Source organism: Myotis yumanensis, unplaced genomic scaffold, assembly GCF_028538775.1.
Source record: "Myotis yumanensis isolate MYYU_CA2020_CCGP unplaced genomic scaffold, mMyoYum1.0.hap1 SCAF_8, whole genome shotgun sequence".
Lineage (NCBI taxonomy): Eukaryota > Metazoa > Chordata > Mammalia > Chiroptera > Vespertilionidae > Myotis > Myotis yumanensis.
Window position 1 is genome coordinate 29,714,407 of NW_027223759.1, and position 12,993 is coordinate 29,727,399.

A 12,993-nucleotide genomic window follows, 5' to 3' on the forward strand; every position below is an offset into this window, starting at 1 on the left:
GGAGGCAAGAGCATACAATGGAGTCAAAACAGTCTCTTCAATAACTGGTGTTGGGAAAACTGGACAGATACATGCAAAAAAAATGAACTAGGCTACCAACTTACATGGTACACAAAAATAAACTCAAAATGGATAAAGAACTTAAATGTAGAGGGGAAACCATAAAAATCTTAGAAGAAGCCATAGGCCACAAAATAGCAGACATCTGTCATAGCAATATCTTTACTGATACAGCTCCTAGGGCAATGGAAACTAAAGAGAAAATAAACAAATAGGACTACATTAAAATAAAAAGCTTCTGCACAGCAAAAGAAACCATCAACAAAACAACAAGAAAGCCCACTGCATGGGAGAACATATTTGCCAATGTTATCTCCGATAAGGGTTTAATCTCCAATATTTGCAAGGAACTCATACAACTTAACAAAAGGAAGATAAACAATCCAATCAAAAAATGGGCAATGGACCTAAATAGACAGTTTTTGAAAGAGGACATTCAGAAAGCCAAGAGACATATGAAAACATGCTCAGTCATTAATCATCTGAGAATGCAAATCAAAACAACAATGAGGTGCCATCTCACACCTGTCAGAACGGCTATCATCAACAACAAATGACAAGTGCTGGAGAGGATGCGGAGAAAAAGGAACCCTTCTTCACTGCTGATGGGAATGCAGACTGGTGCAGCCATTGAAAACAGTATGGTGTTTTCTCAAAAAATTAAAAATGGAACTGCCATTTGACCCAGTAATACCACTTCTAGGAATATATTCCAAGAAAACAAAAACACCAATCAGAAAGGATATATGCACCCCTATGTTCATAGAAGCACAATTTACAATAGCTAAGATTTGGAAACAGCTTAAGTGCCCAACATCAGGTGAGTGCATTAAAAAACAGTGGTAGATCTACACAATGGAATACTATGCTGCTGTAAAAAAGAAGGAATTCTTACTATTTGCAACAGCATGGATGGATCTGGAGAGCATTATGCTAAGTGAAATAAGCCAGTCAGTGAAAGATAAATATCACATGATCTCACTCATTTATAGATAATAAAGAACATTACAAACTGTTGAACAAAAGTAGACAGAGGCAAAGAAGCATTGAACAGACTGTCAAACTGCAGCAGGAATGTAAGGGAGGGTTGGGAGGGGTGGGGGGCTGGTAAGAGATCAACCCAAGGATTTGTATGCATGCATATAAGCACAACCAACAGACTCAAGACACTGGCGGTGAGGGGATGAGGGCAAGTGCTGGGGGATAGGGGAGGCCGGGGGGAGGTCAGTGGGGGGATAAAAAGAGAGAGAGAGAGATGTACTACTATTTGTAATACCTTAAACAATAAAATTTAAAAAAAAAACTTCCCATGTTTGCAGAGCAAAATGGACTTTCAGCTTCATGAAGCCCAATGGCCCCAATGGGTAGAATCTGTAAAGGACTACACAGACACACTTTATAATTAAAGTGCCAAAAAATCAAAGCCAAAGAGAGAATTTTAAAAGCGGCAAGAAAAGGGTGACTTATCACATGCAAGAAAGTCCCCATAAGACTATCAGTGACATCTGAATGGAAGCTGCTCCTGTTGAGGCTTCCAAAGCCCCTCTCTTTGCTATGCCCTTTGTTGCATGTCCCTCCTCTGTCACTGCCTCTCCTGATTTTCAGGGTTCCAGGCCCTATAGCTCCAGCTACTTCCCTGTTTTTGGTGTCTATATACAAACAAGGGGATTCCTGTGGGCTGCTCTTCCCCTGGCCTCTAGGTCCTGACTAACTGTTTTTGTCCTCCATTCTTGCTGCCACATATCATGATGGCTGAGATTCACTGTGGGGCTGCAGGAGGAGGGAGACAGTGTCTGAAAACACTCAGAAAATTACTTTCAGTTCTCTTTTCCCCATTTGGGTGGAACCCTCCCTGGGTGAGTTCACTCACTTCCTGCTCAGGGCTTTGCAGCCACAGCAGACCTAGGCTGGGGAGACTGGAAGGATCAGAGTTCCAGGCAGGACCCAGGGCAGGAAGATGGCCAGTGAGGGCAGCGACCTCAGCACCAGGTCAGTCTCTGTCTCCCTTCCTTCAATTTTCTCTCTGGCTGTGCTGATGCTTTAGTGTGTATCATTAAACACTCGTCTAAACCTTCACCTCAGTCCTGCTCTACAAGGACACTTATGTGCAATGTAATAAAATACAGGAATACAAGTGGGAAAATTGGATCTTTAAACTGCAGAGGGACAGCTGCTGGTGTGAGTGTAGCATTCACAACCCAGAGGACTCATCTTACAGCTACTGCTCAACTGGCAGCCCATGAGGACTCAGCTGTCCTTTCTGATGCTTTGAGACAGTGATTTATTTTCTCATGACCTATGAACCTTCTGGTTTCCCTCGGGGCTCCTCTGACTTCATCTTGGTCATTTCAATGAGGAAACTTCAGAAAATACAAAATTCAGGGTGGCCCTGGCAGGTGTGGCTCAGTGCATAGAGCGTCAGCCTGCAGAATGAAGGGTCCTGGGTTTGATTCCATTCAAGGGCATATATCTCTGTTGGGTTGCAGGCTTCTCGTAGCCTGGGCCCTGGTCAAGACATGTGCAGGAGGCAATTAATTGATGTGTTTCTCTAAAATTGATGTTTCTCTCTGTCTTTCCCTCTCTCTTACCCCCTCACTAAAAATCAATGGAAAAATATCCTTGGGTAAGGATATATAACAAAAACAAAATTCAGGGTTAAAGCATGACATTTTCAAATCTGGGTGCCTTGGTCTTGTACCTGACCTGGGGACAGGTCAGCTCCAGGCTTATTCCCATCTGTGGCTGGGGGTCTGGATTCTCCCTCTAGGGATCTTGATTGAAGGGAGTAAAAGGAAGAGGAAGGACCAAGAAACGAAAGACTAGTGTAGGCTGAGTATTTTCATCTGTACTTTGAGTTTCTGCTCTGGAATGCATTATACCTCTGACAAGGAAAAGGCCAGAAACACTTTTTCTCTAATAATGGGTCAGAAATAACATTTCTTAATATGTTTAATTTTTTAATACAAAAGAATTACATTTTACCTCTTGTTCATAAAGTTTCAAATGATATGCAAGTGTGTAGAGGAGAAAGTCCCCTTCACTTGCCACCCACCTGAAGCTCTCAGTCCTGGTTCTGTTGAGTGTTGTGGGCGCATATCATTTTCTCTGCATTTACACATATAACTGATTTTCCTAAATAATTTGTGTCTTGTTTTTAAACAAATGGGATTTTATTGCATTTTCAGTTATTTTAGTATTAAAAATATTAGAGACCTTTTCACTTTAATAAACATACTGATCTCCCTCATTCTTTTTTAAATATATTTTTATTGATATCATAGAGGAAGGGAGAGGGAGAGAGAGATAGAAACATCAATGATGACAGAAAATCAATGATCGGCTGCCTCATGCATGACCTACACTGGGGATTGAGACTACAACCTGGGCATGTGCCCTGACTGGCAATTGAACCATGACCTATGCTGGTTAGGCTCCCTCATTCTTTTTTATAGCTGTATACTACTCCATGGAATCAATAATCCCTAATTTTTAAACCATTCTCTTCCATTGACAGACACTTAGGTAATTTCAATAAGCTATGATAACAACAAACTTATGTATATCTTTTATGCAGATATACATAAGTTTGTCTGGTGTCAATAACCAAAAAATCAAATTGTGAGGCAAAGAGTATAAATACTTACTTGTTTATAGATTCTGCTAAGTTGCCTTCTAAATAATAAAGATTCATTTAGTTAAATTGCATTTTCTGATTACATGGGAGGAGGAACTGTGTTTTGTGGTTATTGACCATTTAAATTGGCTCTTAGGTGAGTTGCTGCATTTTTTCTTGCCAATGTTATCAGTTGAGATTGTCTTTTATTTGATAAGGGAGAATTTGCTAAATATTCTGAAAGTTGCAAGTTTCCTTTTCTTTTACTTTGTTTTTGGTGACTTCTATTTTATTAAAGATTAAAATTTAAATTACAGAATTATTATAATACTAGAGGCCCGGTGCACAGATTCGTGCACTGGTGGAGTCCCTAGGCCTGGCCTGTGAGATTGGGCTGAAACCGGCAGTCCGACATCCCCCAAGGAGTCCCGGATTGCGAGAGGGTGCAGGCCATTGAAGATACTGGGGCCCGCTACTTTTGTTCTAAGTTATAAATTACTTATTCAGGTTTTTTTTTTTTAATGGATAGAAGCCTATTAAAATTATCTATTTCTCCTTGTGTGAGTTTGGGTACTTTGTGTATTTCAAAGATTTGGCCTATATTAATTGTTATCAAGTTGGTGGAGATAGATTTGTTCATAGATTGCAATATCCTTTTAATATCATGGGGTTAGTTGTGATGATCCTACTTTCACTTCTAATATTGGTAATTTGTGTCTTTTCTCTTTTATTTATTAGCCTGTGTAAAATATATCAATTTTATTTATCTTTTCCAAGAACCAGTTTTAGTTTTGTGTGTTTTTCTCTGCTGTTTTTCTAGTTCCATTTCACTTATTTCTTCTTCTTTTTTCTTATGTAGTATGCTGTTTGCTTTTTTTAAAAATAACAAAAACAAATTCAGAAAGCAATCAAAATTTGTTCATTCTTACATAAATGATTCTGGCTGGTGCGTACTTTTTATGCTAATTTATCAAATCAAGTTTTGCTTCTCTATCTGTGGTTAAATATACATCCCTAAGCAAGTTGAAATGTTAAAATAAGGATTACATCTTGGTGTTTATTTGGAATCGGGATTTTTCCATTCTGAATAGTTTCAGTAAGTGTATGTTATGATAGAATGTCTCTTTATCTACTTTAACTTGGTCTATGTTAAATTGATAAAATACAACCTTAGTCCTGCTTAAGAGTACATCTTTCATTATACAAGTTAGTAAATAGGATATATCAACTAAAATGTCCAACAATGTAATTAAATCATTGCTACCCGAAATACTTTATACATGAATAATTTAACTCTTTATACTGTTGAAGCCTTGCATTTCAGTATATCGTACAACTTCTGTATCATCACCTGAAATTTACAGGCAAGCATTGAAGATGCCTTAGCTGTTACAATAATGTTTATCCCCAAGTTTGATAAGCTACCTCTGAGTAAGCCACATGTAAATGCTAAATACTTAGATGCACGTTCTAAGTACTGTTTTCCTGCAGACATCTGAGTAAGCAGATGGAATTTATTGTTCTGAAGTACATAGATGCCCTGATGATTTGTCCTGAGACTGATGATTTGTTTCTTAAATACTGTAGTCCAAGAAATTTTTCCAAATGAAGTTCATGACATCTAACTCATACTTGAACCTCACGGTATCTTTTGTAAACCTTTGTTCCTTGTGCCACTCGAAACCCCATGTTTTCCAGCTTAGTAATACAGCGTGAATTTCCCACCTTCCCCTGCTCTGCAGACTAGTACACTCCTGACACCATCTCTTTATGGAGACGCAAAACAACACCTCCACTAAATCTCTTTTTTAAATTTCTTTATTGATTAAGATATTACATAGGTGTCCTTAAATCTTGCTTATTCTTTTTTATTATTAAATTGGTTGGAGTGACAGTGGTTAACAATAATGTATAGATTTCATGTGTGGATTTCTGTTACAAAATCTGTATATTGCACCATGTACCCACCACCAAAAGTCAAATCTTCTCCTGTCACCTCATGTTAGGGCCCCTTTCTCTCCCAACCCCTACCCTCTGGCAATCACCACATTGCAGTTTGTGTTCATAAGTTTCAGTTTTATAACCCACATATGAGTGAAATCAGGTGGTTTTTAGCTTTTTTTTCTGACTTATTTCATTTGGCATAATGTTCTGAAGGTCCATCCATGTTGTCGCAAATGGCACTATTTCATTCTTTCTTATGGCTGAGTAGTATTCCATTGTGTATATGTACCATATCTTCTTTATCCAGTCCTCTGTCATAGGACATTATGGTTGTTTCCATGTCTTAGCCACTGTGAATAATGCTGCAATGGACATAGGGGTGCATATATCTTTGCAAATAAATGATTCCGAGTTTTTTGGGTATATACCAAGGAGTGGGGTTGCTAGGTCATATGGTAGCTCTGTTCTTACATTTTTGGGGAATCGCCAGACTTTCCATAGCAGTTGTAGCAGTCTACATTCCCACCTGCAGTGAATGAGGGTTCCCTTTTTTCCACAACCTCTCCAATACTTGTTATTGCTCCTCTTATTGATAATGGCCATTCTAACATGTGTAAGGTGATATCTCATTGTAGTTTTGATTTGCATTTCCCTAATTGCCAGTAAGGTTGAACATCTTTTCATGTATCTATTGGCTGTTTGTATGTCTTCTCAGGAGTAGTGTATTTTCAAGTCCTCCACCCACTTTTTAATTGGATTGTTTGTTTGGTGTTGAGTTTTATGAGTTCTTTATATATTTTGAAAATTAAAGCTTTGTCAGAGTTACTGTTTGCAAATATCATCTTCCATCTGGTTGGCTGCCTGTTTGTTTTGTTGTCCGTTTCTTTTGCTGTGCAGAAACTCTGGTATAGTTCCATTTATTTATTTTTGCCTTTACCTCCCTGGCCTTTGGGGTCAAGTTCATAAAATGTTCTCTACAACCCAGATCCATAAGTTTGGTACCTATATTTTCTTCTATGTACAAGTAATTTATAGTTCTGGGTCTTATGTTTAGGTCTTTGATCCATTTTGAATTAATTTTTGTAGTGAGGACAAACTATAAACAGTTTCATTCGTTTGCATGTGGCTTTCCAGTTTTCCAGCGCCACATATTGAAGACACTATCTTTACTCCAATGTGCGTTTCTGGCTCCTTTGTCAAAAATTATCTGTCCATATATGTGTGGTTTTATAGCTGGGCCCTCTATTCTGTTCCATTGATCTGTGTGTCTGTTTCTTTGCCAATACCATGCTGTTTTGATTATCATAGCTCTGTTGCATAATTTAAGTCAGGTAGCATGATTAAGCTCTGGTTTTTGTCTCCCTTTTGGCTCTGGCTCCCGGGTTCCAGCTAGTGCCTGAGCTATTTGGGCTGAGCCTCTGCTCCCTCAGTCCGCAGCCCATCTCTCATTGCTAGGAGACCACCAAGGAATGCACTCGGTTTCCTGAAGACTGATACTGGAGTGAGCCCCATACAAGGGCAAGTCCAGTCCATGACCACCAAGCCCTCAGGCCCAATGAGAGAGTATTTAACTTCTAATTAATTATTTCTAATTAATTTTTATTTTATTTCCTTTCTTCTATTTTAGTTTTAAATTGCTCTTTTTTGTAATCTTCTATTTCTAATTTTCTAAAGAATATATTTCTCATTAATCACTGCTTTTTCTGCATCACCAAACTTTTATAAAATGTATGTTCATTTTAATTTAGTTCAAACAATTTAAAAATTCTCTTGAGATTTTTCTTTTACTCATGCTACTTAGAAGTATATTTTTCAATCTCTAAGTATTTAAGGAGTTTCAGTTATAGCTCTCTGTTATTCATTTCTAGTTTAATTCCCTTGTTGTCTGAGGACATACTCTTCATGATTTCTATTCTTTTACACATGTTATGGTGTATTTTATGACCCAGAAATTGTTCTTATATGGTGAAGGTGAGTTTCCCTATCATCTTAAGTCTGTGTACTCAGCATTGTTGGATGAAGTACTCTATAAATGTCAAATAGATCAGGTTGGTTGATAGTGATGTTCACATCAACTCTATTTTTACTGATTCTTGCCTGCTGGAAGTATAAATTACTAAAAGAGGGTGTTGAAGTATCAAACTTTAACAGTGCATTTGTTTGTTTCTACTTGTAATTCTATCAGTTTTTACTGTATATAATTTGATGTCAAGTGTTCAGGTAAATGCATATTAAGGATTAAGTCTTCTTGGAAAACAGAACCCCTGCTTCATATGAAGCCCCCTCTTTCTCCTTCATAATTTTTCTGTTCTGAATCATCTTTGTTTGGAAATAATATGGCTACTGCATCAATCTCTTGATTAGTGTTAGCATGATATCTCTCCATTATTAATATGAGGCTTTCTATTTAAAGATTTATTATGTTGACAAGATATAATTTTTAAATATTTTCCATCACTTTGATAATCACTGGGTTTTAATTGGAATATTAAGACCATTCATATTGAATGTAAGTATTAATATGTTGAATTAATATCTATCATGTTTACAACTATTCTCTATTCATTGTATTTGTTCTTTGATTCTCCCTCACCCCTCTTTTTCTGCCATCTCTGGTTTTAATTTAAAATACTGCATGATTTCATCTTATCTCTTCTATTAACCTATCATGTTTGCTTCTTTTTAAATGTATTTAGTGTTTGCATGGATATTGCAATGCACATTTCAACCCACTTCCCTGCAGCGTAGGTACTTTCTAGCAAAGTATTCCCAATTCCTTCCTCCCTTCCTGCATCTTGATGACCATTTTCTCATGGTGTCCTTTCTCCCTAGGATGTCTGTAGACAACAAGCATATCTATGACATTGCTCTCTGCCACTTCAAAACACAGAAAGTCAAAATTTCAAATATAATAAAAGTATCATTTCCTTTCCTTGAACTTCTCCGTGACTATGGATTCATCAGCAATGAAATATATGAAGTAAGTAAGGTTTATTATGTCACAATCTAGTAAACCAGTGCCAAACTAAGTTATATTTTGATAACCAAACTAAGTTATATCTAGCATAACTAGATAACTGAGTGGGGACCCTATCAAGTACTGCTGTAAGTGTTCTTATAAGGTCAGAAGGGAGAAGAGAAGCAGGCATTACTGAAGACAGTTCTGTTCCTAACAGAAGAAACAGTGCTCCGTGGTGCCCCCTATAGCGGGGTGAATAGCACTAGAGATAGGCTGGGTGTGAAGTGAGTGAGCGACATAGATTTATAATGCCTTGTAGGAATTATATACACAATATAGCATAAACTAGTATTAAATGTAATTGTAATGAATGGATAAATAAATTGAATGATTTCATTTAATTAAATAATAATAATAATAATAATTGTTTAGTGAACACCAATTTAAATACTTAGATCTGAAAACATTAAAATCCACAGAGAATTAATGTCTTCTTAAAAAAATTTTGAAAATAGATGCTTGCTATTCTTTCAACAACAGTTTTCAGTTCACAGGTACTTCTAGGCCAAGTCAGTCCTGGGGAAGGGACAAGCGGTGTCAAGTCAACAGAATAGCAGCTCATCACCTGCTAAAACATTTGGCCAGGCTCTGAAAGGGCTACACATCACTTAACTTTAACCCAATTTGTTCTTCATAATTGCTTCTTACTCCATCTAATAGATATTAGAACAAAGAAATTAGATATGAATGGGAATTTTCAGGGAGGATGAATTTAGTTGTTTAACTAGTAGCCATACAAATATAGAGAAATTCTAAAACTGTACATGAGACGATAACTATGTTCGGAAGTTGTAATACATTAACAATGAAATAACTTTCTAGGGCTCTTCTGTAACTTGGAAATCTGTATTTACATTTTCCCAATTCATTATTTTTAAGAAGTCTAAGGAATCTTTTAAAACACCGGGTTATGAAAAAGAAGTCATAATTGATGTTCTCAATGAAGTGGAGAAGACATTTAACCTGTCCCTTCTGGAAGCATTGTTCAGCGAGGACATTATGGACACCTACCCTGGTTTAAATGATATTTATAAAACCTTCAAAAAAGGTAATTAGGGCCCTGGCCAGTTTTGCTCAGTAGAGAGTTGACCTATGGATTGAAGTATCAAAAGTTCAATTCCTGGTCAAGGGCACATACATGAATTGCAGGTTCAATCCTAAGTCCCAGTCAACAGGCATGGGAGAAGCAACCAGTGATGTCTCTCCTCCTCCTCCTCCTCCTCCTCCTCCTCCTCCTCCTCCTCCTCCCTCCTTCCCACTTTCTCTCTAAAGAAGGTAATTAGGTAATTACCTATTTTTTGATGTCCAGGACCAATTTTTCCCCAGAGGTATATATTGGATGTCTACCATGTGCCACAGAAAGTGCTGGGCAGTGGGGAGGTAGCAGTAAAGAAAACAGACATATAGTAGCCATTCAAAACTTATGATAAAATGACTACAGTACAAACACTCACCTGTAGGTCTGCTTAACTAGGTATCTTGACTCAGGACAACCAGAGCCACAGTGGATTCAGATTTACTTAGACGGACAAATGACAGGAAATACAACATCTCAAAAGTGCGGCATCGGTTGCTCTTCTTCTTTGTGACACTTAGCAGGGGTCCTCACAGCAGTTCACCAAGTTGACTACAACCTACCTGAAGTGATAGCATAGCTATAGGTGCATGATCTGCCCTGATTTAGCCACACCATGCACAGGGGAGTCATTATATCATGTACAACTTTGTAATTATAACTTTCAGAGACCCCACAAAGATACAAGAGTCACCAGGTTGAAGGAAGACAAAAAATGGCTTATAATTCTCATCTTGTCCCTCCCAGGCACATGCAATTTACCTACCTTCAGTCAGTGGTCATTTGTAACTGTAAGCTCAATGTTGGCCTACTAATTCAGAAGAAAGTCCACCTTTATCAGATTTCCAGAGTAATGAACAAGAAAATTAACTCAAGGTCAATTTTGTTCTTGAAGAAAGAGAAATGGCTTTATTAACTCATTCTCCAAAACATGTGTGATCAACAATCAATCACAAAACTGATTGCTCTGCCAGAAATGTTTTGATACTATACAAAACTATTAGTTTGACCCTCTACTTTTTCCCTGAGAAGGAATAATTTTATACTTTTTCATTGGTTCTCAGAAAAGATGATGTCCTCCAATAATTTTTGTTTGACTTGCCTAGAAAACTTTTTATTCTACATGCTTTTGGTCTCAAAAAGATCTCCAGGTAATGATGGAGAATTCAAAAGAAAAATTACTATAATAACTGAGGAATGCAGATGATATGGGAGCAAGTTTACAGCATTAAAGGGTCCATGTGTCTGCAGGACAAGGACAAATTAGATTAATTTCAGAATGAGAAGCAGACTTGCAAGTTGATTCAAAAGGGATAAGAATAAAAAAAGAGTTTGGAAAGTCTGGCTTCCAAAACTAAGGAATTTGATGTTATTTGTTACACAGACAGACATACAGTACAGGTTTATTGTACCAGGAGGTATCCTGCCATCAGCCCTTAGGCGTATGGGCTTACTGCTTCCCTCAGTTTCCTCCCTGGACTCTGCAGGATATACACCAAGAATTCTTGATGTATTACCTTCCTCCATATGTTTGCTGGGTTACCTACATACAGAGTCTCTGGGCTGGTGCTGTGTTCTTCCCTCTTTGGCAATTCTCCAAACGTAGCAGGCATCTTGGTACGTTCTTCAGGGTCACAATATTCACTCCCTGCTTGCAGCTTCAAGGAATATTCCTCTTTGACCTGGAATCTGGGTGCCCCAGGGACCTTTGTCTAGTTGTTCCCATGTCCTCTAATTTCTCTCTTTGGGAAGCACTCATCCTCCCTTACTCAGTTAAGCCAACAACTTCTCTTGTCCAGCCTCATTTTTAAAGCTTTTTTATACACATAAAGCTCTATAGCAGTGATGGTGAACCTTTTGAGCTCGGCGTGTCAGCATTTTGAAAAACCCTAACTTAACTCTGGTGCCGTGTCACATATAGAAATTTTTTGATATTTGCAACCATAGTAAAACAAAGACTTATATTTTTGATATTTATTTTATATATTTAAATGCCATTTAACAAAGAAAAATCAACCAAAAAAATGAGTTCGCTTGTCACCTCTGACATGCGTGTCATAGGTTCACCATCACTGCTCTATAGGATCGTTGTTTTCCTCCTAAGGAAATCCCTCTGGTTTTCCTTACAGTTTGAACAGTTCAGCAAACGCATTTCAAAATAAATAGCATATTATTTATTTTGATATATTTGTTCCTAGTCAGCTGAATATTTTTTACATAAATAACAAGCTCACTATGTTGCCAAAACTTCCTTTTCCTAAGATTTCAGTGGCAATTTTCTGTGTGGGAAGCATAAGGGCCCCTTTGTTGGGTATTCTCTTTTCTGTCCCAGGGATGAAGAGTCAACTTTACCAATAGGATTGGGACCCACTGAGCACTGAGTGACACAAGCGGTGGAAATTCCTAAATGTGTAATTTGAGATAACACTACTCCAAAGTGATTTCTAATTGTCTTCTTCTTATGCCCTCTCTTCAGTGATACCAAACATAGAACAGTTCCTAAAAAGTGATGGAGAAGAAAATGAGGAGAGTCCTGATATCCAACAGACCCTTGAACAAGGTGATTGCAAACAGATAGAAACTGATTCTCCTCTGCTAAGAGGAAAGGAGAAAGGAAGGTGGGCCTGAGTCCTGAGTGGAGTTTGGGAATCAGGGAAGACCTGTTGAGGAGCATGGAGAAGTTCAGGAAGGGCTTTTTCTATGAGCATCTAACCAGAGTCTGAACCTGGGGGATGAGCTATGATAAGAGATCATAGGCCCAATAATCAAGACAGAGGAACAGGAACCCAGTGTATCAGGAAACCAGATTTAAAGACAATACTGACCTGAAAGTAACTCTTATTTACAGAGAGGCCTATAGGAGATCAGTGTGAAGCTGTGAAGGGCTAAGAACTATGGGCCCAAGGTTAACCTCACCAGAAGATATCCTGGATGATGACAATGGGGTTGATTTAAATGTGGTAGATGCTGTTCAAGAGCAGGAATATTCAAGGAGATGGGCAGTCATATAGGGAGGGAAGAGAGGAAGTGGTAAGGTGTGTAGGAGGAGATGTGGGTATTTTGAGAGAGGAAGAAAGAGAAAATGAAAGACAGGAGAAAGGGGTAAAGTACACAACGATGACAACCATATTCCTAAGAGCTTACTTATAAACCATTTACTCTGGCAGTTGAGGGCTTAGTATTCACAGCTGCCCGTAGGGGGAAGTATCATTTTCTGTCCATTTACAAAAAGGAGACTGAAATCTTGAGGGACCATGTATGTAGTTGGCCTGGAGTCAAATG

The 12,993-nt window shown here is 38.0% G+C and overlaps 1 protein-coding gene and 1 pseudogene across 1 annotated transcript in view; one reads left to right on the forward strand and one right to left on the reverse strand.

Moving 5' to 3' along the window:
* Nucleotides 1-1,930: 1,930 nt before the first annotated feature.
* Nucleotides 1,931-12,993, forward strand: part of LOC139015457 (nuclear body protein SP140-like protein) — a 28,059-nt gene continuing 16,996 nt past the window's right edge. The window contains 4 exon segments of the mRNA XM_070423246.1: nucleotides 1,931-2,049; nucleotides 8,450-8,597; nucleotides 9,516-9,684; nucleotides 12,188-12,271. Coding sequence (XP_070279347.1) covers nucleotides 2,018-2,049; nucleotides 8,450-8,597; nucleotides 9,516-9,684; nucleotides 12,188-12,271 — 433 coding nt within the window. The 5' untranslated portion in view covers nucleotides 1,931-2,017.
* Nucleotides 4,971-6,220, reverse strand: LOC139015415 (trafficking protein particle complex subunit 6B pseudogene; annotated as a pseudogene).